At 40.1% G+C, this 27,791-nt stretch overlaps 1 protein-coding gene across 1 annotated transcript in view; it reads right to left on the reverse strand.

The window, feature by feature from the left end:
- The window catches only part of ADCY5 (adenylate cyclase 5), a 222,001-nt gene that overhangs the window by 77,914 nt on the left and 116,296 nt on the right, over window positions 1–27,791 (reverse strand). Inside the window, exons 2-3 of the mRNA XM_009471999.2 lie at window positions 13,060–13,209; window positions 7,833–7,954 (exon numbers count right to left, since the gene is read on the reverse strand). Coding sequence (XP_009470274.2) covers window positions 7,833–7,954; window positions 13,060–13,209 — 272 coding nt within the window. The remainder of the gene's footprint in view (window positions 1–7,832; window positions 7,955–13,059; window positions 13,210–27,791) is intronic.

The following is a 27,791-nucleotide window of genomic DNA, read 5'->3' on the forward strand; positions in this document are numbered from 1 at the left end:
GGACATAGACTCAAGTTAGCAATGCACTAACTTGAGTCACAGGATTCCAGACCACTCAAGAGCTCTTCTCCACTAATTGGTTTCAGCTTTTGTCTCTTCATCATTTATCCAGTGTCAAAATTATATATAAACCAGTAAGAACAGATGCACAAATTAGCAACAATTGTTGAGGGATATAAATATAGTATCAGACAAGAGAAGTTAATCCATCCCCATCCAAAACTGTGCCTCTGTTTTACAGCTTCTGTAAGAGGGCTTTAAATAGTTTTCCAAAGTTCAGTGCATTACAGAATAAAAAGTTTAACTGATTTTTGCTTTTCAGCCATTATAGTCTAAGGAGGAAGCAAAAAGGTAGGATGATTTTAACAAGAACATCTTTAAATGTTATATAAACTCAGTGTTCTTGAAACCACTTTGCATGCTAACTACATGACAAAGTAGTTCGTTAACTGAAATTTAACCAAGTCTTTACAAGAGGAAAGCAAGTCTGTGCAAGCAAGTCTTTACAAAAGTAAAGTTTTGGTCAGAGAAGACTCAATTTTTCTTGCCAAGGTTACTCCAGAATAGAGAAAACTGGGGGTGGATTAGTTTAATAAACATAATTTGATGCACTTTTTTACTCTAAGTTTGATACATTTGTTTTTACTATCAGGTCAATCAGCAGTCAGACTTACATTTTTTTAAAAAATTAATTTATTTTTAGTACTATTGAAGAAAAAAAGAGAATCCAAATAACCTTGAAGAGTTAAAATACTGCTCTGTAAACTTCAGCAGGCACCTTCAGTATTCTCTCCAAATTACTATTCACAGTATTTCATCATTAAAACATCTAACACTCTTCCATCCATCACCCTGTGAACTTTACAGACCCTTGTGTAAACTCAGAATAGCAGGGTGTGAATTATACATCACAGGCCCTTCCTAATTGCTGATGGCTTGCTGGTGGCTGCCGATCTGCAGTCACCTGGCACGCTGCACTTTTGGGATGTTATCTTTATTACAACACACGTGTTTAAGTAATGCACCCAGCGGGGTGCCTTGCAGATAGTTATTTATCTGTTCTGTTCTTCGGAGGGTACAAGGCGCTCTCATGCCCCTGAAGACACCAGGAGTTCCCAGTAGGGACCAAGATCACAATATATTCCCAGTTCAAAAAGAAAGATCTGCAGACACTCAGCTGAATACTTAAACAAGTTAGCATGTATTTGTTCTTCTTAAAGGGTGCCGCACACGTGCACAAAGAGGTAGGTTTGATAAAATGTACAAACCCGCTCTATTCTTTGGCTTAAAAGTTTTCAAGACTGCACCATCGATACACACGTATTGGAAAGAGGGAGTGATCCTGGGTTGAAACATCCCCTTTAATATTAATGGCTAGACTTACTGCAGAACTTTGATGTCAAGTTCAGGTGTAACAATGGCTGCAAAATAAGCAAATTCTTTTACACATGGATTTTAGCTTGAATGCCTTTCTCCAACAGACGCTGATTTTTCCTCTCAAAACCAACAAATTGGCTGGGAAGAGTCAAGCGACTAGAGGTAGTAAGAGCAGAGTAATTCACCTTCACCCATGGGTGAAACTTACTTCCATGCTTCCTAAAAATTATTGCTAACTTAAAAAAAAAAAACGTTAAATTTTCTGGAAAATTAAAAAGCTAAGATTCACTCCAGGCAGACACATGTGAAGTTCCCAGGAGCCAGCTTTTGACAGGGAAAGAGAAGAGTTCTCATGTAGGTAAAATTCACTGCTGTCATTTGGGGAAGGCGTGGGAAGGCTGATCGTTTCCCTCCTACTCACTTTTCTCAGCCTACAGCCTCAATCAGAAGTTACGGCCATTAAATGCAGGGGGCCCCGGAACCCACATGAAACCCACACAGTTTCGCCCATCTACCTGCAAAAATAACCTTCATATGCTTGTGGGCATATGACTTGAACAAAGAAAAGGAGGCAGAGGTCTTGCTAAGACTTGATGATGAGAAACAACGAACCAACCCATGAACTCATTTTGGGAGGAGATTGAAGCTCACAGAGCGGCGGGGAGAGCAGTGTCCAGAAAGCAAGACATGGATAAAACCTGCTCTTAGGCTTCCTCCTGCTTAATGCTGCTCTTCCTCATCTTCAAACATAAACCATCATTTTTCATTCTGCCTCCTCCCAAAAAGGGGAGAAGCCAAGGAGGGAGATGGATTAGACAATAAATATTAAAAAGAGTTACTGCTCCTGCCCTTTCCTGGCAATGAGGCCTTCCACAGAAATTAAAGCTACATAAACTTCGGCTGAGACAAGAGATTTGGGGAATCTTTGAAAATATCCATGGAAGAACTATCAGAAATTTATATACACCATACTGCATTTTTGTTTATTAAAGATGGTAAAATTAAACTGGTTTCTGCTTAGCTTCAATAACCTCTCACGAAAAAGCATGAAAACAAAATCGGGATGAGCTCCTGAACAAAACCAGCCCACTAGCATAACTACCTCCAAAGGCAACCCGCTGTCTGACCCAGGCTTGGTAGGGTATGCCTCATTATAAACCCATTTAGCATTTCAAAAGGTACTGTTAGCAAGCCAGAAAAAACAGTCTCGCGCCTATAGTCACCAACAAGAATATACCACAAAGCAGCACACTGCTTTGGCAAGCCACAGCGCTAGTATGTCCAGTTACAGCTATATCCTGGGAACCCTCCTACTAGCTGTGATCAGAGCTGAGCTTTGTACCCCTATTTATATTGGTAACTCCTTTAACACCAAGCAACATTAAGACTAGATGTTGTGTGTGTGAGGGCAGTGGCAGGAGGAAGGAAAAAGATGTTTGCTTAGTGGAAATTTTCACAAATTTCATAGCACACAACTACGTAGCACCTTGCAATCTAAGAATTTAACACACTTCACAAGCAACTAATTAAGCATCACAACGCCTATAAGGCAAAGAGGTTAAGTTGACATGGCTGGTCTGAATATCCTGACACTCAGCCAAAGTGCAACTATTTGGCCATGTTTAAGAGGGGAATTTTTAGTGTTAGAATGTAATTAAATCAGAAAACTAGTTAAAAATGTTTTTCGTTTACAAAGCTGAAAGCAAATGGATTGTTTTGGTTCTGCAAATGGTTTAGTTCAAGTTGTCAAGATGTTTAAAAAACTTTGAGATCAGCTTAATGCTGTTGAGTACATGATTCATAAGAATTATGTGAAGGGGAGAAGAGAGGAACCTGTCACTTTCACCGTGCTCGGATGCCAGCCCTAAAATAAGCTTCTTGAAACAGTTCATCAAAGGAATTTCAATGACAAAGCCAACCTTTATCCCTTCACAGAGGACTTCAAACCTCTTTTTATAGCACAGAGATTACTATATTTGGCCAAACCTAGATAACATTAAAGCCTTTATCATTGCAGTGAGATACTATAAATAGCAATAGTAATGTAAAACATTTAAAACTCTGCCTGGGAAGCATGATAGATAAACAATATTATCTATGCGTATTTTAGGGTTTGTCTATCAGACATAATCTCATTCATGATAACGTGGACCAATTTAGTTACATAATTCACCTTGTTGTTTATCCAAAATTACTTGCATAGTCTTGGGAACTCCTTTCCTGATTGCATTTGACAATAGACTTTATATTTAACACACACATGTGGGAAAGGTCACATCACGCTCTAAAGTTCTGGATTTGTCAAAGTTAATTCTCATTCAATAAATCAGGATGGGAAACAGTTTCGTTCTCTATTAAAAGGTTCTGCTCATTTGCATCAAAGAAAGAGTGTATTAACCCCAAACCTCTTGATCTTAGTTTCATCATCACCCTAAATTCTTCAGAAGAACATAATCCTGAAACAAATTTTGCTGCCAAAAAATGTCAGGAAATTATATTTTAATTGTGGATAAATTAGTCTCTGAACTTTACTTTCCATAACAATAAACCCGAGATTATGAACTCATTCACAGGAAGTCCTGATAAGGCTCTAAAAAGATTTGCTTCTACCCATTCAGGTCAGAAAGACCACTGTATTTTGCATAAAAACATCATCTTTCCCTGAAGAGAGAGATAACCCACCCTCTAAGAGAAGTGTAACACAGTAAGCAATATCATGGCAGAACTGCCCCTTATTAAAGGGTCATGACTGTGTTTTACAGACCTACTACTGGCACCTGAGGAAGATGTCTTTTCTGCATAGGTCTTAAATTAACATCTTTAAAAAAACAAACAAACAAACAAACATGTAACCTTTTTTAAAAGAAAAAAAGAAGCATGTAACTCAGTATCTAAACCCAAGCATATCACAGCAGAACTGGTCATTTAAAGACTCCTCATTTTAAAACAGAAAAAAATACCCCACACAGTAACTTCACATAATTTTAGAATAACATTTTCTGCTGGTAGAATGCTTTGCATTTGTTTTTTAATTAAAATTAGAGGTGGTCCCGAAAGCCCAGACCCAATCATCCCTGAAAATTAAAGTATTTAATTTTGTCTGGAACAGAATTTAGTAAACTGCTTCTCACACACAAAATGTCAAACCAGGCAAAGTGCACGAGGCTGTGCTCCTGCGCCTCCCGCGTTCAAAGGGCCAAAGTTAAACCTGGCTGGATGGAAACCTCCAGTGTCAGTGAGACTCATTATTTCCACGTTGACTGTGAAATCGGTGAGCAACCTCACCCTCGAGATCCAGTAAAAGTGAAGATCTCAGGCTCCAGGCATTACTCCAGGCAATCAAACTTCTAAATCAATAGCTAATGGTAATTCCCATCCATTATACTTTCATTTATAATCTACTGTTTTAACTAATCTGGGAGAGCAGGAAAAAAGAATCGCTGGATACAGCCGATGGAGAAGGGAAACCCGCACCTCTGTGCAGACACACAGACCTTCCCACTTCTACGAACCGCAGAGGAAATGCTCCTGCTCATAAATCATCGACAGGAAGCCAGATTCAATGGCTGGGCACAGCACCCTTGCTCCGACTTCACGTACTTCTCAATTGCCTTGACACAATAACCTTTAGCTCATAAAAACTTAGATCTTATGACATTTTTGAATAGTGACAAAAACAAAACAGAATTGCTTGGAGCGTTCTCATCTCAAAAGCCTCCCCTTGCGCATTTCCCCATGAGAAGTAAAGAGCACGCTCGCTTTTATTGAGCCAGTTCATTAATCCACATTGAGAAGCTACCCCCCACCACCAGTGTGTTCCTGTGTGCATGTAAATGCTTCAAAATCATCCGCAGTCATTCCCACTAGAGGCGGTTTCACTGTACCCAGGCAAGAGCAAAGGCTCCATGCTGAACTCCTAGTGTGAAATGAGTCATTTGTTCCAAACCACGTTTCCTTTTTTCAATATTCGTACTTAGTTATTCATTTCCCTAAAGTACATGAAGATGAGATGTTCCTAAGTTACCTTCTATTTGCTCTCAGTGCATATACTATTTTATTCATATTTCTTATCTCCCTTTTCCAGCCTTTTCCATGATCTCAGTGGGCTTTGATTTAGTGGGCTTTGATTTTAGGCACAGGCAACAAAGTCCATACTTTGAGGAAGATACCATTTAAGTTGTTTCCCCTTGCAAGATCTTTTGAGACCTCAGCCTCACTTTGCACTGGAGACAGTCAGCACCTGCAAGGGCTTGATTCCTAAACACTCATTACCATGAGGAACAAAGTTAAAATTACATTTAGGCTGCGGAAGATAATCTGTTATGGAAATGTTCATATTATTCAATAAATAAATAATAATAAATATGCAAGATGTGGAAACAAAATGTTTGCAAGCTTCCTGTTAGCTAGCCATCAGGACAGTCCAAGGAACCGATTGGAGCATATACCCATTTATGTATCCATGTTTCACCTTTCATGTTACTTCAAGACCATAACTGAAAATCATAGGAAACTCTTTTCTCTTTCTATACTCTGGGTCATGCATCACTTCTTGTTTTATTTTTTGAGATCTCCATGTCTCCATACCAGCCATTAGGCTATTTTTTCCCATCACAATTGTTCCGTCAGCTTCCCCTCTGCCTTTAAAATTGTTCATCTGTAAATTTAGCTTATTATTATTTCATTTTTGCTTATTTAGTGATATAGTTAAAATTTCAAATAAGTATCATCTTAAAGAGGTTGTCACCTTTACTAAGATTTGACTGTGCTGAACAACTTTCAAACCTGCAAATAATGACATACGGACATTGATGTGAAAAACTACAATACCATACTGACTAGTCTCATGTTATATCTAACAAATTGCATTCCGTTTTAATGTCAAGCTGATCTTTGAGTACTGGAAAAAAGTAATTTCTCTATTAAGAAAATTCACAAACAGCATCTATCACAAGAAATTTACACACCTTCTTGAACAAGCTCAGTGCTAGTAAGGAAAAAATGAATGTAAAGATACAAAACCTAACCTCATCTGCTCTAGCACGTACTCTGCTGAGGGCACTCTGGACACCCTCTTCCCCTCACCTTCATCACCATATGTATATTCTTTATTTTTCATCACTGAACCTTTATAGTCTTTGATATCTGATAATGTTTTTGTCTTCAGTATTGCTGGTGGATCTTTATCCATTTACTGAGCCACCACAACCAAAAATATGAAGGACTGAAGTCCCTCCGAGCCAGCACACAGACTTGCCCTGATTTCAGTGAGTTTTATATCAGACTCTACGTTCAACAGTGAGCAATCTTCCCCCAGTTTTCTGCTTGCACATTACCTCTCCCCCCTACCCTCAATGCTAAGGAAATGTCTTCAAATGCTTCAGAATTTCATGTGAATTTCACCCATCATCTATTGGAGATTACGCAGGGTGCAGTATACTAGAGATGTAAGAAATCCACTTTTATTTGTTGAGCACCAAGTATCAGAAAATGTAATTCACCAACATACCTCAAGCTATGTAAGAGAGAAGGCTACACAAGCAGTTTACAGCAAAACCTCTTGTTGGAAGGGGAAACGGAGAGGGGAAGAAGGGAGCTCTCTGTCCCCAGTTCCTGTGTCTCGGTAGAAGTATTTATAGACTGACAGAGCTGTTACACAGTTCCAGGACCTGGCTTAGCAGAGACATGAGTGATCCCCAAAGAGGTCAGATAGAACAGCAGAGGTAAAACGCATCAAGGTTAAGTTAAACTTAACTTTGTAACTGCAGCCCATAAAGATATCAAGCAACTAAAGTACTACGTTATTGCCTCTTCCCTGGGAAGCAGACAGTGGGAACCTGGTGATGTTCAAAAGCTCATGGGGCTGGACTACCCCAGCAACACGGACTGGGTTTGATTTTGCATGATTTGCCAGAGATTGCATATTGATTTCTTCTGCTCATCCAGGTGGACCAAGGAGCAACACATTGCTGGGTGACCGAGCAGGTGCCAACGGCTGTCAGTAACGGACCCCCTGCTTGTAATTCCAAACTGGCAGGTGATCTTATCCTCAGCTGGGCTCTGCAATTCACACCATGGGAAAGTGTTGCCAGTCTTTAACTTGCATCCCATCATGGCTTATCAGAAGGGTGCTTGTAACTGTCAAAAAATAACTAAACCCAAATATACCAGCTTCTCAAAATCACTGAGACTCACTCCAGAAAAGGAAGAAAAAAAAAAAAAATCTAAGGAAAGAGATTGGTTAAAGTTGCTTCTCAAAGGAAGATGTTGCAGGAATGTGGCAATCCTCTTCCTGTCCTATAAACAAACTTTCGGAAGTCAACTGGTGACACTTTAAAGTCTTTACCCTTATTTTGGATTATGTGTCGCTGCCATTTTCGTCCCTGGGTGTTAAGTGCCAAGCACTAGGAGGGTCCCTCCACCCCAGCAGCTGGGAGATGGGCTGCTGTTCTTACCTGACATTGTCATGCTTCTGGATGTAGATCTTATGAAACATCATATCTTCCTGTTTGGCATTAATGTCAGCTTTCATCTCCATGGCAACATGTCGAGGAAGTACAGAGAGCAGGAGACGCTCCTGTGGAGTCAGACAGATGAACCAATTAAAACACCTGCTGCCCAGTTAACAAACACACTTTGCTCCTTACTGGGGAGAAATGAGTCATCAGTTTGGTGAGAGATGAGTAGAACCAAGCGAAACGGTCTCCACAAACCAGCAGCTGATCCCCTAACAAGTCATATGCAATTCTGTCCCAACCCCACAATAAGAATTCAATGATTTTAGAAGAAAAATTGATTTTTCATCCCAGCTGCACTGGGCTTGTGATTCATGGTTGCCAATTCTTGCAAATGAAGGAGCCATGCAACTCAAAACGTGCCCATGCACCATTCTTGGAAGGACTCTGAGAAATGATACTGTCTGACCTCCCGCACAGCCTCTGCACACCACCATGAAGTCCTCCTTCACATAACACCAGAGGACCCCAACACCCTTGCGCACCATTTAAAATTCTTTCCTATCTAAGCACATTCTCCCAACAGGCACAAACCTGTTCTTAGCAGCTAAAAATGCCCTGATAAAACTAGCATGAAAAGTTAGCCCAACTATACAATGCAGTATTATACTTCTACACTTAAACCTGCTATTAGTGCCCAATTGCATTAAGACTTGTAAACCCACCCACTCACTTACAAGAGTATTTTCAATAACCACCTCTGCCATTAACAATTCACGGCTCTCCATCCTCACTTGGCACTTTTATTTACTGATAATAGCTTTAATGTGACTTTCATAACATCATTTTCTAAGCCGTTCTGTATATAGTCTTGCATGTTAGGCAAAAATTAGTTACATGACAAAATGCTGACTTTCTGGTAATTTTCCTAAAAACTCACACAAAAGCCAGTGCTTGTTATTCTTCTAAATTTGGTGGCAATTTCATGCAGAAGCTATAGAATTTACATCTGCAGGTAATATGCGGCCCAGGGATGCATTTGCGTATTTCAGGAATCACACCTGAGAAATTCTGCCCAGACCTTTAGTTTATTCCCACTCACACCTCGCTCAATTTAAGAGAAGTTTTTCCTATGGCTGAAGAAGGTGGGGAGCATGTCCTTTGGGATCAGCTCCGCTGTGGTCCAACCAGGAGGCAGTGCTCTGGAATAGCTGAAGAATCCCAAAAGCTTGTGCTGCTCTCGTCTTTATTATTTTTCTTTACCTGCAGTGAGCAGAGGGAAGAAAAAGGCCTTCTTTCCTGATGACACAGACACAATGTGGCATAAATGAAGGTCCCTAACCTCATCTAACAGCTCATTAATTCTCAACAACACAGGGAACACTAGGGCTCAGACGCAGTCCTGAGTCAGAGGGGTCAGCAATCCTGTACTAATTACTCACATCACCAAACCTTTTGCCCATAGTATAGTTACAGGCACATTCCTGGTTTCTAATTCCTAGTTTTAACAGAAAGTTTCCCATTTATCTCTTCCTCTAAGGAGAGGGAGAAACTTTGGGGGAACCAGAGGAAGACTAATTCACTGGAAATGGGCTCAGCATGCACTGAGACATTTTATAGTCTGTGGCACTGCCCGGTATTTCCTTTTTTACCCCCTTCAATGTGTACCTTAAAGAGATTGATTCTTGCCTTCAGTCTCTGAAGAGGTAGTAATAACACAGAAGAAGATGTGTTAGAGGGATTTCTATCTCCTCTGCTCAAAACTGCAGCAGTCCTGACAAGATACTTGTTTTTTAAAGTACTCTCACCTTCACTAGCATACGGCAGGTGCTAACAGTTACACATTCACATTTTTTTAAAAAAAGATCATGAATCATGCACATGTCCTCAGGCTTCTGTCAGCTATTAGTGTACTCCTTGAGCGCACAAGCACAACACATTTGTATGCTTTCCAGAGTAACTGGTGTGTATGCTGTTGTCGTTTGCATATTATAATAGGCATCCTAGAATGTGTGAAAGCTGCTATTTTACGTGTGATTTTACACATCCTCTAAATAACTTGGAGCTTAATGGAAGGTTCAGGGGTGCCTGCAGGTTTGGAACATTCCCTGTTAGGCGCACGAGCGAGAAGGGATGAGTTTTTTTACTTGCTTGCAAAATAGGGACACATTCAGGGGACCGAGTTTCTCTTACTAGTACTCCAAGAGATTTTCGCATACATTTCTGGGTAACTTTTGCTTGAGAGCCCCCACCCCTACTCTTCCTGACACCATAGGCACTTGCCAGATTAAATCACCAATATTTTCAAGACACTTGAGATCTCCAGATCTGAACTATCACCAACTGGGAAATAAGATAGGCTTCTCAAGTGAAACAAATGCATGTAGCACAACATCCCTTCATGCAGCAACTAATTAGGAAGCTGAGCCACGTTACAGAGCTGGGCATTATCTTTATTCTGTTTGTTGGGAGCATCACAATCACTGAAAATAACCTCTAAAGCTAACAGGAGGAGGCTGTTACAAGTACAACAAGCAAAGCACCAGCCATGTGAAAAGACCTTCAAAACAACAAAATCCCCATGTTTTATTTCAAATGGAGCACAGAAATTAAAGTCTCCACTAGAGCACAATTTTCATTTTGCTATAATGACTAGAAAATACTGCAGCCCTCACTGTAAAATCACTTATTATGCACCAGCGAGGTGACTGGGACTGCTGTTTTACAAGTATAACAAGGCAGCATTCTGACCTGATAAAAAAAGCAAGAGCAAATTAATATATAATTCTCACTTCAAAATAAGATGCAAGTATAGTTCCACTGAATTATACATTAAACAAATGCATCCTGAGGAGCACTAGTCTCTAGAATAGGCACACATGAAAGAGTACAATAAAGATCTACTCTGTTTACACACATACACATAGATATACGTATACGTGGGCACACACATCCCTACAACAACTCTGCACTACATAGGAATTTTAACTACTTATGTCATACTCTCCCAAGATGACCTCAAAGCACTACAAATATTTAATGTCTTATGACTATCCATTTGTCCTCAGGTTTAATAACACTTATTTTTCATCACAAGTGATGCAGAGGTGAAAAAGAGAAGGAGAGAACAACTTTTCAGAGACAAAGGACAAGCAATGCTAGAAGTAAAACTGTGCAGTCCCGATAACCCATGTCTTACTCAAATCCTAAGTATTTGCTCACTACATATTGTGGAGAACACCTATTTTTTCATCCAAGAGTATTTTATTCTGGGCAAGCAACAGTGATTCCTGTTATGGCTCTGCCCTAGGTTATCTCAAATAATGAAATCATAAGAAGTCTCTCTTCTGCATGGGACATTCTGGATTTTTATTTACTTTCTTGCTAATTTTGGGTGCTTGTAGATGTTTGATAAAGGAAAATACACATTCCTTTGCTGGAGATAATCTGCCTGCCTTTAATAGAGTACAGCACACAGGAGCACCATGAGATCTCCAGAAACAGGCAAGCAATGATAACAGTGTTGGGCTGTGCAGTTTTTTTTCCTTCCACCTCTGTTTGGAGACTGGCTCTCCCAGATGTGGGCTGAGCTGCCCTTACTTGTGTCTGCTGTCACCTCAAGATTATCTCAATGCATTATGCATAGGGATGCATCTGAACTGAACCTGGAGATCAATGTCAGTGCAGGCTGTAGCAGCAAATAATCTTATTAGGAGTTCCCAGCTGCCAGGACTCACAGTTAGTGCTGGAAGTACCGGAGGGTACCTCTGTATCACTGGCTTCGACCCATGTTTTTCTGATGTCCTGGCTTTCTTCTGTATGGTATAGTACCTTCTGGGGAGGGGGAGAAGAAAAAGGCATAAAGCTAGGGCATTTGTCAGGGCTTTTTTTCATGAACTGCTTCCGACACAGAAGCTGCTAAATCCAGAACAGCACAAGCATTTGGGCCATGTCGCTAAGGCAGTCTCTCAGCAGGGAGAACAGAGCTGTAGTCAATAAGTAAAATGGGGTACTTTCTTGGCTCAATCCTTTCCTCCATTTCAGGGTGTGGAAGGAGGAGCGGCTGTTCATTTCATCTTTCTGAGACTACCTTCGTTACAAAGGAAAAAGGAGCCTTGAGCATGAATCTCATTTTCATACATATACTATCAAAATAAAGCATGTGTACACGTTATTTCACAGTAAAGGTTAAACAGCAAGTGTATCAGCCAGAAATACCTCATGAAACACTGCTAAAAGACAAATCCATAGATGCAGATGGACTGAGACATGAGGGAAAATTAAGCTGTGTTGCCACAGAGATGCAAAGACACACCAGTTGATTCATTCCCCTGACCTCTTCCCCAAACCCACAACCAAGCTCTGAGATATATCCCAAGGGAAGAGTGGAAGCCGCTATTCACGATTCATTTCAAATTGGACTGGATAGACCACTACGAGATGCACTGCAGAGCAGAGATGGGTGTTAGCAAGGGAACAGTCAAGCTGCCCCAAAAGGTCTTTTGTATCTAATTCCGAGGACACAAGACATTCGTTGCAAGAGAATCCACAAATTAATGAGGGGAGTGGATACCTTTGGTACCCTTGACGACTAGGCTGTATGCTGGCAGCAACACGTCTTTTTATAGCAAAAAACCATCAAAGTTGGTGATAAATCTTACTTTTTGAACAAATACAATTCACTTGAGACCTACAAGGTATACAGAGGTATGCAAGCAGGTAGGAACCTTTGGGAAAGGCAGAAAGAGGACCCTCTTCAGAGGCATCAAGGGACAGTATGTTCTGTGGACCAATTTTTACCTTTCACTTCTGAAACCTACCTTACAGCTACCTGTTGGCAGTGGCTTTGCTGACAAACACACCACGCTTTGGCCTTACAAAGAGGATCAATCTGAAGCCTGTGTGTTGCATCTGTATCCAACACGTGGCTTCAATGATGGGTGCAAAAGAACTAGGCAGACTCTCTGCGTACTGCGTAATTTTAATCCGCAGAGCATAGATCACAGGATTTATCGATGTCTGTGGAGAAGTCCATCGGGTTACTGGGGAAGAAGTACTCCCCTGAGCTCTCTTTCAAACCTTTAAAAATCCTGCCGTCTACCATCAACCTATTCTTGCTTGGATTAGTCAAGAAGCAAGAGGCCTGCAAATCCCATCCTACAGGAACAATTTGCATGCTAATTCTGCTTCAGCAATTTCATTTTTTATTTCCCTCTGTTGCTCTTACCTGCTGCTGGTTTTCCCTTTGAGAATGCAGCCTGGCTTGTATGCATTCCCTCGTCTCCTGGAAAGCCTGTCTTTGGGACACCTCTGCTGGGTAGTGGGTGCACACGCCTACAATGTTTGTACAGGAGAAGATGAGAACATTGGAGACCAGCTGCAACAAAAGACAAAAAAAAAAGAGAAAAAATACTTGGTTACACTTGGGAAACCTGCCATCAGTAACAAAGCACCAGCCAGAACCCAGCCCCTTCCACGATTCCTTAATCCAAGCCACACTTAAACCTCAAGCTCTTAATTCCAGTGTATTTTACCTCTCTAGTCCTTAAAATATAAAACTTCCATATACAGCCTTAGATATATATGTTCTTAACACTGTATATTACTTCACTGGTAAAATATACAATTCCACTGGTAATCCTGTAACCTTGCTTTTGGTAATCCAGTATCTTGGAACTACTGTGACAGAAAGCTATCTAAAAATGCATCATTGCTCTGTCACCTAAGAGTCAGCTAAGACTTGTGTAGACAGATTTGACAGAGGAACACAAATATTTCCATGTTTGTATACCTACATATCTGGCTTGAAATCATATCAAAGATACATTAAACCATTATTTTGAAATAGTGCTTAAAATACTGAAAGGAAAATGTTGGTATTCACAAGGTTTAAGAGCAACTGAAATATTTTTTTTTCATCTAGTTCCAAATCAAAATTCTATGTTACTAGATTAAAAAAAAATACGTTTTTTATATTTCTGTGAACATGACTACAAGAAAGAGTTGTTAAGTCTGAAGCATATTGGACTGAGCAAGCAGGAAAGAAAAGCTACACAGCTCTTCTGCTTCCACGTGGGTTATGTTTAGTAAGGAAGCAGTCACGTAACTTTTGCTGAAAGCTAGTGCTGCAATCTTTTATTTCTCAACTATTTTTTAATAAAAAGGAAAAAAAAAATCCACGCCCATTGGTGGCATTTGGTTTATGCAAAATGTTCAAAACTGCTTCTGATGGTATCGTGTAAACATTTCCCCTGACAGAGGTCAGTCACAGTGTAACTTTCTGAGAGTTGCACAAGCTGTACTGGATCGCCCTTTGAGGACAGGCTTATTTGAAACACCTCTCATCTCTTCTAGGGGGAAAGACTGTCAGACCTGCAAGATTCTTAAAAATAGGATCTTTGGTCTACTCCCTAATGAGTCCAAATATACCCTTCGCCTTTATTACTTTTTTACTGCAGAATAAAAAAAGTAATTTCCAGACCAGCCTATTCCCTGAAAATACAGGGCCAGTCTCTGAAGGGCAGGAGGGGTGCAGGGCACCCCTCAAACCCCGAGCTCACAGGGGGAGCTCAGGACTCCCCAAGCCAACTTGGTCACTGTGCAGGAGAGAGGAGCCACCCCTGTGTCAAACACGGACCCACATCCCGAAGAGTGACAACCTCTCTGAGAAACGCCACTGGGATTACTCTTAACTCTTTGACTACATCCATGCGCTAAGGACAGCGACAATTATTTTATTAAAAACTCTGCCTTGAAACAGGATTTAGGCAGAAAAACCTCATCTTTCAGCTCAAAATAAGCAATCCCTTAAGCTACGTCCAGCTGAGGAACTTCTCCTCTCTGTGGACAGCTGCCAGTAGATGGCAACACTCCAACTTCCCAAGCTGCTGCATCAAAGTGCTGCATTTAGGGCTACGTCACCACAGTGAATTCCCACACTTATGTATCATACTACAATACAACAACCTGCAGGTTACAGATGCCCACTGGTGATTAGCATCAATGCCAGCTGTATGTATTTGCAGATAACTGGTTTCCAAGGAGGAAATTATTCTCATCCCCTACAGGTTGCTCCCTCCTTCCAAAGGGTCTACACTTCGGACAGAGACAGGGCTATCGAAGGGGCAGGTCATACACACGAACATGAAATAAGCCCTGATCCTAAACTCACACATTCCCTTCACAATTATATTCTTATTCAGCTCTTTCTAAGGCTGGCTGGATCGTACCAGATCCAAGGTCCTCCATCTCTCCCCCAAGCTGATCACACACCAGCCAACTTCCACCCAGATCCTGCCCAGTTACCCTAACCCAGTGCTGCATCCAATGGGCATTTGATGGTATTTTTTTGCTGATAATAATAATTTTTAAGGATGAAAAATCCCCCCATAGTATAAAGAAACACTAGTGCTTATTATAATGCAGAAACAGCTTAAAAAAAGAGCAGAAATAGGGTTTTCCTGGGAGTTACTCTGATTCCTGCTCCACGGCTGCACTGATTGCGACTCACAGGCTGTGAACAACACTTCTACAAGGAGTTCAATACAGTTACTATGGGCTCCAAGGGGTTAACACTAAATAGCATCTTTTGCATGTCTGGATTACAAGATGACTCCCAAATCCTCTCTATTAGAGCTATTCAGTTGTGCAGTAAGTGGAAAATTTGTCAGGGCATATAAAACAGCATAAGCACACATCATATATCTGAAATGGGTAAAACTGAGAACATAGAAGATTTTAAGGAAATATGCAGTTTTCTTTTTTAATCCCAAGAATCTGAGACTTCATTTCACTTACAGTCAATAGTACAAATCCAGAACAAACTCCCCAAAACAGTGAGTCAATTCTTCCACCGAGAACAGGTGACAACACGCGGTTTAGATGGCAGGCAACATATCAGGAGTTAACCGAGCAGAAAAGAGGAACACCTCCGTCCTGAAAACAAGCTCTTTTTGGGTATATCTCGGGGCCAACAAAAAGTTCCCCCAGTGGGGCCCATGCACGAAGACACTGTTGCTGTGACGATGCCTTAAATAGCCAAGCTGTAGAGTTCAAGACGCGATTCATATTGCGCATCGAGACCAACACCGTCAAAGGAGAGTACAAAAAACCATCATCAGACTTGCCATTATTGATAACATTTGTGGAACGCAAAGCGATTTAACTGTTTAGCACTCACTGACGTCATTTTACACAAACCCAAGGGACTTCGCAGACTGATTTACAAGACAGACTCAGATGACCATGCTTCATCAAGTAGGAACAAAAACTATATTGCAATGAAATTTTTAAGTAGCAGAGGACAGATGCAGACATCTGTATTTATTCTGTTAAGCAGAATGTCATTTAATTCACAGTATGGTATCTTTGCAACACCCTGAAACATAAGGGGAGGAATTACAGAGTAATGTTGAAAGTATCAAAGATCTGCAGAGATTTAAAACTGAAGCTCCTACTATTTGCAGCAACAATATTAATGTGAGCAAGAGCATTTTGTTCAATATCTGTTCGCAATAATTTCCTTCACATGTATTTTAAAATATATTAAAGCAAAAAAAAAGGAAAAATATTTCTAATCTCATTAATTTTTTTCACAGTCCTCTGTCTTAATAAAATAAATTTATATCCTGTTTGCCAAATGGTACTACTTGCTTATCAGCTTCCTTGCCATTTTGCTATGGTAACCAGCTTCAGTCCCAGGAGGAAAGAGATGATGTAGATATTAAAAAACTGATTCCCTAAGCTCCATGGCCTGAAAAGTGAAAACATATTATGGCAACTATTTCAGACAATCTGTGCTTGAAGAGCTGTTCAAGGCAATGGGAAAATATAGTTGTCTATTTTGTAGTTGATTTCCTCTCCCAGCCTAGCTAGAGATTTAGACGAAGATGATTCCTACCTTTCTGATTTTGGAAAATAATAGTTCATAAAAGACTATTTCACTTACATAGAACTCCTAGGTAAGCTATTAAATCTGCCTGCAATATTGCCATATCTGAGTATTTCATAAACTAATACGGTTACTCTTACAGCATCTGCGTGTGGCAGAGAAATGCTATTATCCTGATGTTAGCGAGGCAGAATTCTTTAAAGGTAATTCGGTGCCTAAGGAAAAGCTATATGCTATGAGGGGGTTTTCAAAAACCACCGCACCTTCTTAGTTCCACTGAAATAATAGATCATTCATTCTCAGACAACAAAACAGACCAGACAGTTTCTAGTCACTTTGATTTCATCGCACAAACAGAGCACTGCAATGCTTTTGTTGAATCTCTCGCAGCCAACTGTTTTCAATATTTTTTCCCTTGGTAACTGAAGGAAAAAAGGAGAGAGATGGAAACGGCTTAGTTCCACATGTTCTTGGAGTTATGAAAACCTGGTATTACAAAATCAAAATCAAGAGCTACATTTGGCCTGACACTATTGTTACAAACATGATGTTTTGGGGGTTTCAGGCCAGGCTGAGGAAGAAGCAGGACGCCTCAGTGACCAGGGGAGAGCCTCCAGACCACCGTAAGCAGAAAAAGTATCAGCTTCCATCAATATTGCCATGCTTCTCCCTGCTGTGTTTCTATTCAATTGTTCTTCAAACACCAGATGCTATTCAATATGTAATTAAGAGACAACAACATGCTTACGAGGGATAGCGTTGAGATAAATTTTGTTAGTTCCCTGCCTCTGCCAGAGCAAACAAGGCTGACTACTGACATGAGAAGGTGGGCCATATTCCTCAGAATATCACCGCTTATTATAAAAATCACAGCTTCTGTTTTTTTGTCAAGTTATTCCGCTTTGGTCCACTTCTCTTGCAGAGGCTCAGGGTTATTTCTGTTCTGAGATCACAACACTAGGCTATTCTCTGCTAGTTTCCAACACCACTAAGCAGTACTTTTTGTTTTTCTATTTATTTTTTATTTAAATCAAAATACTGTTTTGATATTTTCATAAAGTCCCATTCTGAAAACAACTACATTTTAAGCTGTTACTGCGGGGCAGTAAAACTGTCACAAGGAGAAGGAAAGCACAGACGCGGAGATTAAAAAGTAATGCAAAACAATCTAGAGCAAACAACAAACTACAGATCCCTTCTTTCCAGCGTGACACTGCTCTACCTCTGCTTTCTACCTCTCTTCACACTTATCCAGTAGCAAAATTTTTGCTAAATCTATTATCAGTGCAACAGTTAGGTTAAGAGCAGAAAACAACTGAGTTTCTAGGCTACATTTCATAGTGGTTGTATACTGCATTGACAGATCGGTCCAATTATTAATTGCAGGGGCAGATACTGAAATTAGCTTTACTTTCAAGAGTTCCTTTTTTTAACCATGAAAAATTATTATACAGTCTTTAATATTTACCTGAAACGATGTAAGAACTAAAATATGATGGACTACAAAAGCTCTAATTATCCAAGATATTTCTATAGCACCTATGCATTCAATCCTGAATTGGAAGTACGGATAAATTCTGAAGACAAAAAAGTACAAACATTATGAAAATATGTTGTTGTTTTAAGGTATAGCTGGTGCTGTTTTTTAGACACTTCCCCTGAACAGCAATTAACCCTCTATTGCCTCTTTATAAACTACTATCTAACAAAAAAATCAGAGCAGCTACAGAGCCAAAGGCATAATGAAAATTAAAACGAAAGACAACATCAGCTGGCTCCAAGATCAAATTACTCATGTATTCGTGCTGTATATACAACAGCATCTTTCATTTCCCAGAGCTACAACTAGCAGAGTACTAAGATAGTGAAAACTTGTAGATTATGCTAGAAAGATAATCAAACAGCTACAGTCACATGGTCTTCTCCCAGTGTTCGGCCAGTAAAGAACAGGATAAGTACTAGTGAAGAAATGAGGAGGAGTTTTTTATTTTAAATGTGACAAGTACTTTTACTGAGTACTTGAAATAACTGCAACAACAAAAGACTACATCAATACACCGGAGTCTAAAAAAAAATTTTCTGAAGTTGCTATATGGTGCCTTCCCTTTCTGTTCTGCTGCCTCTGTGCAGCAACCACTTACACGGATCTCGAGCAGAACAGAAAACTGGTTACAGCCACTATCTTCCAAAGACTTCTCTAAGCGCACTTTATGCACGTGACTAGTGCTACTGAAGCCAGCTCTGAAAATTTAAATGCTTCCCTAAGTCATAGTATAATTTAATGATCCCAAAGTAGCAGAATTTATTAGAGTGGTGCTCTAGATCTGCAGCAAACCTCTTCAGTTGATGTTGAGAACAAAACCTTTCTTTGCAGAAATACTTCTGAAACTTTTTTGCATATTCCTTCTATTTGGGAAGCCTACAAGGAGCAAAAGCTGTCTACTGTTATCTTTCAACTAGATTCTATATTCAGGATAAAGTTACTTGCTGAGAGCGAAGCAGTGGTATTTTGGCTGAAAACACTAAAAGAACCCTTATGCCACTTGTGAATGTCTCTATTCAAGAACTACAGTCAATTAAAACATTATACTGAAGCTATCCATCCCGTGTATCTCAGTGACCACCTCACATTTCCAGCCCCGGTATATGTTGATCTCTTAGATGTGATGCTCTGTTCTCCCAGAGGAAAGCCAAACAAGTATTTTGCCCCACATAAGTTCATTCCTTCTTTAGAATAAAAAAACTATGTCATTTACCTTTTAAATACATAGTTGCAGGTAGAGACATAATACACTACATCCCCCATCCAGAGCAAAAAATTAAGATTTTTATATTTTTCAATTCTTCCAGTTGTTTCAGGGGACATCAAAATGTTGGATGCTGCTTCCTTAATTTTAATGCCTCACACCTTATTCTATAGAACATTTTAATTCATTTACTGATTGCTGGAATTGCAAACCTTCCATGCATTCTTTCCCACTGATATTCTTATTGTCATACAGAATACAGTATTTATGATTTGATTTTTTTTATAATTAAAACCTTTAAATACCGATTTTTATTAAAGAACAAAACATTACCAATACAGATTTATTTTTAGGAAGCATCTCAAAAGGAAACATTGCTACATCAAACCGATAAATTCTACTTCCCCGTCACTGTTGTATTAATTAATTTTTCTGCTGGGATTTCAGTGAGATCCTATTTTCTTTGGTTACTGAGCGATAAGGTTAAGAAGAGGAGAATATACTGTCCTGACCAAATCTTGGCGTAACACCAGCTAAAAGAATTATTTCTGCATCTAAATTTTCCTGGAACTCTATCACGATCCCAGCAAAGCATCCTCTGCATGGTGGCACAGCCTGGTGGGGAGGAAATGCGCCCTTTGCTAGTAATAAAATAGTCGGGAAGGAGATTCCCGGGTCCTATCGTCCATCCTCACTGAATCTCCGTGGCAACCAAGTTTCTGTGCATCTTCACACTTAACATACTTTACAAGCTATGAATCAGCACTGTTTTTCATGTGAAGATCCTTGATGGTGAACTGGATGAAGCAAGCTGACAGCCTGTGGCTAAGCGGGAGAGACAGCCGTGTGGGAAGCTGCCACTCATCCAGTGGCCCTTGGATGCAAGAGTCAGACCCTGAAACAACTTCGGGGAAGGCTTCTTCCACTGAAACCGGGACATTTCCCCTTTCCCTTCCCTTGTTAACAGTTCAACCCCTGCTTTATTATTTAAATTACCGTCTCTTAAGTCTTTGCAAGCAGGTTGTCTCCTTCAACTCCAATGGCTTCTTATCTTAAGAGATGGCACACCAACCAGATGCCTCTCTGCATCATGTACATAGCAGCATAGAGAACTGAGCACAAGCTGCAAGTCTGGCCAGTTTCAGATCTGCTGTGGCAGCCTCCAGAAGGAACAACACGCTAGAAATGGAGGGCTGGGATTGCCACAGCTCTCATGAGCAATACCGTGCAGCGGGTTAGCCGAGGCACGTTTAACGCTCTAGCTCACTTAACCTGACCCTAATGAAAAGGCACGTGTACCATGAGTGAATTGATCCCCCTGGAAGTGTGTTTATTTCCGATCCATAGAGGTACCTATGTGTCAAAGACTTCAGCAACCACATACAATCTTACTGAAATGAAAAGCTCTTCCAACAGGACTTCAAACATTAGGTACATCTCTTTGAGGTCACGAAAGTGGATGAAAGCTCCTAGTCTTTCTGTGCATGACTCACAGCTGTCATTGGGTAAACATCTTCACACAGAAAGTATGTCAAGATAATTTTGACAACTGTACAAAATTTGCCCAGATGCATGATAGCTTAGGCAATTTAGACAATGACTTCAGTTAGGAAAATTAAACAAAGCTCTGATATTCCAGCAAAATCAGTTGTTCTGCAAATGATTGTAAGCATGCTTGAGTTTGGGTTGTCTTCATGCCAGTCCATCTACCCGTGTGCTCCCAAGGTGGAGGAGCTGTTCAGATAAGAAGATGCAATAGGTGTTAATTTAAAATGTGTTAATAGAAAACATTGTAATTGAATAGCAGTTAGATTAAGAAGTCTGGTTATGCTTTCAAGATTCTCCACAATGCCTCTGAAGCTAAAGGAAGCTGTAATCAATGAGGATAAAGGTCAAGAAACGTGCTTGATTCATCTTTTATATCCTATTTCCTTCCCTGTCTGGTGGAAGGGATGCAAGGGAAGGAAGCCAAATGCTTAGGTTTCCTATCAGGCCTTCTTAAAATCGGTCCACTACACTGAAACACACATGAAACTCCATTTAATATATGCTAACTAGCTCAACAAGCAAATACATATGCTGGTTTGACCCATGATGGGAGCAGGATTTTGTTTACTTTGCTTTTCTGCATTTTTTTTGGTTTGGATCAGGTTGTGCCTGGCAGCCAGTGCTTACCTACATGACCTCAGCAGAAGAGACCTCTGCAGCCCATCCTGCAGGATCCCAGTTCTTCACAGTCACCTCCATGGCTGCCACTACCTGCCCTCTCCAACCTCCTGGCAAGGGGTGGCTTTGCCTTTCCCAACAGCCTACATGCGGCCAGCAAACACATTTCACAGAGAAGTACATTCCCAAGACCTCTGGTTGCTTTCAACGGCTATGAGAAAAAATACCCGCACTAAATAAGCAAAATCATGAAGATCAACACCCCCTTGCTTCCCCCCTCCCATCACAGTGCACCCTGGTCCTTAATGTTTCCAGGAATATTTCTGGGAGCCCTGGACTCAGATACAGGCAGTGCATCACCCCTTATCTTCCATAGTCATTTGAGCACAGGCGTCACCTCCAGGTCACTGGGAAAACAAAAATATTTATCTAGATACATGAAAGTCTTATTTATCTGGGAAAAAAAGAACGTTCTCCAATTGCTCAGCAGGCAGAAAACAGTGCCCTAAATATGGTCTCTAAGATATAAAAATCGTTATTTCCCAAGCATTTAGAATGTGTGTTTTTAGGAGGTGGTGAGTTAGGTTGGTTTTGTTTGTTTGTGTGGGAAGAAATGTAAAATTGGAGAAAGAATGGACTACAGATGGATTTTTTGGTTTTGATTTAAAGAAGACCTCCTTTCTTCTTCTGTTGCTGGATTTCAAGTCAAGCTGGGGCAGCTTACCCACAAGCTATGCTCCTTGCTATTAACATCCCTATCACAACATGCATTTTTAATAAACAAAATTTACTAAGCACCACCAGCAAAGTTTGAACTCTTGAAGTGAAGCAGTGGCTTGTACCAGATAAGGTGAAGGAGTAGTATTTGTAGCAGACAGCAAAGATTGTGCACAGCCACCACTAATATATAAGTCAATCTATAAGGGATCTGACTGGATCACAACTGAATACTCTCCTTTAAAAAGCTGATGTGCTGTTTTGCCAGCTATTAGAGTAAACTATGCTTACTTTTGAATGAGAGAGGTTGCATAGAAGTCTAAGATTTGTTATCATGTCTTATGGTCTGGCTGCTTGAGCAGTTGAGCATACTGATCTCTAAACAGATTTGGTTTCAACAACACAAAAACTATCAGTAGGCAAATTCCCAACCAAATTTTAACTGAGAAAAACGGACAGCTTGAAGGCACATTCCTTGGCCTTCAGCTTCGTCATACTGTATTTCAAAAGTCTACAGTAATACAATAAAGAGTTTATAGAGAAGCTCTGAAAGACTCTTCAGAATTGTTTATAAAGACAAGCGTAAGACAACCTAACGACAACGGTTACGACCGGCTCTGTTTATAATACAAATTACACAACACAATTTAGCCGGCCTTTATTTCATTATACACAACCCCTCTTCCCTCTGCCTTTGCAGCTGCACTATTCCACTCTTCATGTGTCTTTCATTCCGCCTTCTCTATACGGTAACTCTCGTTATTATCCACCCTGGACGTTCTTCTCAGCTCCCCAGTCCTGGCTTTCCCACAAACGCACACACAAACGCACGGCCTCACAATTCCAGGATCAAACCGAATGAATATTTTTAAATTAGCCAAGATGAACCTCATTCTTTTCTGATAGATGCAACAATTTGGTTACTCTGCTACTACATGAGCTTTTCACAGTGTACATTACAGGACACAGTTTTAATTGCTTTGCAGTATCTGAAGGAAAACATTTCAAGGTATACTTTTGAGGCATATGTATTGAAAACATTATCCGAGTCCCATATCGCAAGACTGCATCATTAATTTCTGTAATCATTATCAAATGGCAGGAAGCCGGATTCTTGATTCGAGATATGCTATAGCCGAAAGTTATTTTTGCTAGGATCTTAAACTTGCCTTTTTCAGGCTGTCAAATGTGTAAGATGAATATACTGAAAATATTGGTATTACAATACTGTAAAAATTCATATGTTTAACAGAAACAAACAAATCAACCTCACTTCACTGGAGATGCACAGTTTGGAAGTCTTTGAATTCCGACAACTGAAATAAGCTGGGTCTGCTGAGAATTGTGCAGGATATAAAGAAAATAAATCCAAATTTCTGTAGGTAGTGGAAAATTTTGAGTCTGTAATTAAGCATGTACTTTTATTCTCCCAAAGATCATTACCAGAGATTACGCAGCTGAATAGGTTTTCTGAGGTGAACTTAAAATAGGCCTAATATCGTACTAACCTCCCCAAGAGGATACTGTACACCACAGAACTGGACTTTGAAAAACAGTGAATTACGAATATTTAAAGTAACCTAATCTGAGGAAGACAGACAGAAAAAAATAGGGAGTACTTATTTTCAGAAATTTTTGTAATATGACGACAAGACAGTAAAGGACCTAAGAGACCTCATGGACTATGCAGTTCATTCCCCACTTGCCTCTTAAAAAATTGTCGTACCCAAAAATTGATACAACAATTCTGTTGAAGTTTAAAGGGCACTGAATAGCAGTACTTGCTTTTGTTATCTTATATACAGTATTTCTCTTAATATATCCCCAAAACACACTTACTTTTCCTGGAGTGGACAATATTGATCACAAACAAATTAGCTTGCAATCTACTTTCCCTGCCATCGTTGTCTGTTGCATCACTGCTTAAATATTTAGTCATGGCATTAGATTTTTCATTTCCAAGAATATAGTACCTGTGCACTTGGCCTTGCCTAGTAAGCCCTTCACAAATGAGCACTTGTATTATGTGGAGATTTATTAGTATACTTCAAAACAAAATGAGTTTATGAAAAATACTTCAAATGTGGAAGATAACTGGATAAATAATTGCTTAAAGAGGAAAAACATAGCTGAGAGAGGCTTTGCCATCTACTGAAAACCAGTTACAGTTATTGCCTTTATGTCTGGGAAATGAGAGCCACATAAAAACAAATAAAGAATTTATCAAGAGATAATAATAATAAAAAATGGTACAAAGTGGTGTAAATCTTTCAGTATGTGATCAGTTCCATGACTGTGGTTTGAAATCATAGATTGGTTCTTTGCCATGCTACGGTAATGTGATAGCATTTGTCAGTCTAAATCCAATAGCGAACTCCTAACCCGCTTTTGATAGGATAAAGATATTCAATCCAGTTCTCTATTCTTATCAGTTTAACTCTTTATCAACTTAAGACAGATAGAACTGGAGAAAATTATTAATTATATCTTTAAGATCTTATCTCATCAAACACTTCTTAGTGCTTTATGATAATCAGTCTTAAGCAAATATGAGATATCCCTTCAAAGGCAAAGCAAGGGGTCCTTGGCAGATAGCAGTGGTAACTGATACATCACCTGGTGCACAGAAGGCCCAAACGCTCTAATACGCATCCTCCTCCAGAGCTGGTAAAATAACAGTAAACAGAAGAAAAAGGGAAAGGATGGTGAAAGTCATAATTCCAGACATGCAATGCAAAGGCAGGAGAATACAGAAACAGAACAGACTAGAACAAAAGACTTAAATGGGTCTTTTCTGCCATTGACTTCCTTCATCCACTGAGGTATCCAAAACAGTCTTTAAAACTAACCAACTGCTCTTTTGAGCACATCAAATACCTTTCCTAAACAAAGAGTAGAAAAGTTTCTCAAAATGGTTCCATCAGAAGTTCCAGAAAATACTCATGTAACTCTTAAAAGACAAACCACAAAATACACCAACTCAGATGCATCTTGTTTGCTTATGAATAAAAAACCTCCAAACTCTTATTCCTTTTTAAGAAACTTTTTCAGAAATTTGTAGCAGAAGTCAACTGCTAAAACCAACTATTTCAACAATCTGATGCTAAGCCATTGCCATAATGCCAGGCACTACATAGGCATCACAAAGACTACCAACCAGAGCTAAGTGTGTTTAACACTTTTGTTATTACCAGAACCTGGGCAGAAATTTCTCATGTGGTTATCTGTCCATTCGTTTGTTGAGTTCACGTTTAACTGAAAAGTTCACAATGTCTATGTAGTTTTGGAAAACACACCAAAAAAAAGGGGGGGGGGGGGGGGGAGAGAGAAGGGAGAGTGTGGTGGAACCTCAGAAGAGGCAGAATCCAATCCGAATGGGACAGGAGAGGGAAACGGAGATGAAGAAGCAGAGATCAGAACAGAGGGCCAGGGCTAGTGAGTTATGGACAGAGAAGCACAAACATCTGCACTTTTTCTGGAATGATTACACAATTCCTTCTTCCAGAACCTGAAATCAAACCACTGCTTTTTCCCCACTGTTTTCTCTGCCTCAAAAATAACTTCTGCTCAATAATAAACTACGCGTACAGTCCCTTCACCTGGCAGGTCTGCAAAGAACCAAATGGTCTCTGTTGTTACACCTTGCTGGCAGAGACTATAAGTATTAAACACTGTGTTTGTCCTGGGACTGTCTTAAACAAGGGAAGTGAATTGAGGCTGCAGAGGCCACCTAAATGCTGAATCATGTTCATCAGCTCCCAGGCAAGTTTTTATCAGTTTCAAACAAGGCTCAGTAGGCAACGCGTCACATTTCCTAGCACGAGTGCCCAACTTCACAGATTCAATTTGCCCTTAAAATATCACTTTTACAGTGTAATATTGCTATATCTGATTATCAGCACTGAACAGAAAAAGAACTATCTTACAAATGGCTGATTAATTAGTTCAGAGCAAGCTGTGCTCCTTTCAAAGAGAAACTAGCTGGAAAATCAGCACCAAGTTTTATTGGTCTTTCAATATGTATCTGATACAAGCGAATATCCAGGACTTGGACTCCATGGAGCATATTTACCTTCCCCACTGTTTCCCATCACTACAGATGGGTCAGATGCTAGCATCCAGTCATGATTTCATCCAACTATGCACGCATCAGGTCTAAACAACAGGAATTAAAATGCTAGAAGTTATCTATCCACAAGAATTAAGGAAGGGAATTGGAGATTGGAAACAACAGGAAAATAAGGTTGGGTGACTTCCCATGCCTTTCTTGAATTCAAGCAATGTGAGCAGGGTGATTTCTTGGGGGAGGGGAAGGGTAGAAAAAGAAAGACCTAAAGAGTACATTATCCTAAGTCCACCATCCTATATACTATCACAAAAGCCACTAGAACTGGAAGTCAATGTAGCTGACACTGAACAGTAAAGAAACTTGGTTGATCATGAAGTGCCTCTTGCAAGCATGCCTTCTCAGCTCTGCTCCTGCTTCTCAATTTGAGCGCCTAACATCAGCTCCAGCACCAAAGGAACAAAAGATGCACCTGGCAGTAACACCTTCCACTTCAGGGAGAAAAAGGTTGTCCCTCGGTCTGAATGCAGATGGAAAATGTGCTCAAGCACACCAACTCCTAAAGTGTCTGGAAGCAGTCAAAGATCTCCAACATGGAAAAGTGTCTTATTAACATCAGGTGCAATTCCCTCAGGCGAGGTGAATAACCCTATGCCACGGCATCTCAATCTTCCCCCAGCTCTGCAGAATTGCCTCAGTCCAACTACAGTTAAATTTCTCCCACCAGGTGTTTAATCAAGCCTCGTTTTAGCTACTCTGGCTGTAACAGCTGTATTAAACAGACAACACACATTTCTTCATGCTATCTTATGATTAAAAAGACAGGTAGTCTACATCTCTGCTCATCTAAGTATGTAAGGTTTCTATTTCTGTATTCCAGTGTTCCTTGACATAGCTTATACAATAATCCATCACCAGCAAGCAGTAGGCAATTAAATACCTTTGGTCCATCTAAACTATTTCCAGTTTCACCATGCCCAACTTCTGAATACTGGACAGAGGACACAACATAGGAAGGCACAGCAAGGAGATGAACAACGTGGAAACTTACCTTATTCATGAGAAAGGTTTTAGGCAAGCAGACAGACTACTTTTACCAGACTACTTTTACCTTTTACTACCTTTACCTCTGTCCTTAATACATACCATGGGCATGTCCATAATATTTTTTGACACCCGCACTTTAAACCTGCTCAATGCGCGGAGATCACCACTGACCAAGGAACTAATGCTGCTTTTACACTGTGCCGCGGCTTGAAGCGAGGCTGGTCTGAGGGGATCCCAAGGATGTAAGGCATTGCCAGAGCTCCTCTGTTACAACTTCCTTTCCCCAGAAGATGCACGTCAAAGAATTTACAGTAAAGTCCTTTCTC

The sequence above is a fragment of the Nipponia nippon genome, unplaced genomic scaffold (genome assembly GCF_047370975.1).
Source record: "Nipponia nippon isolate SJK-2023a ecotype South Korea unplaced genomic scaffold, ASM4737097v1 scaffold_5, whole genome shotgun sequence".
NCBI lineage: Eukaryota > Metazoa > Chordata > Aves > Pelecaniformes > Threskiornithidae > Nipponia > Nipponia nippon.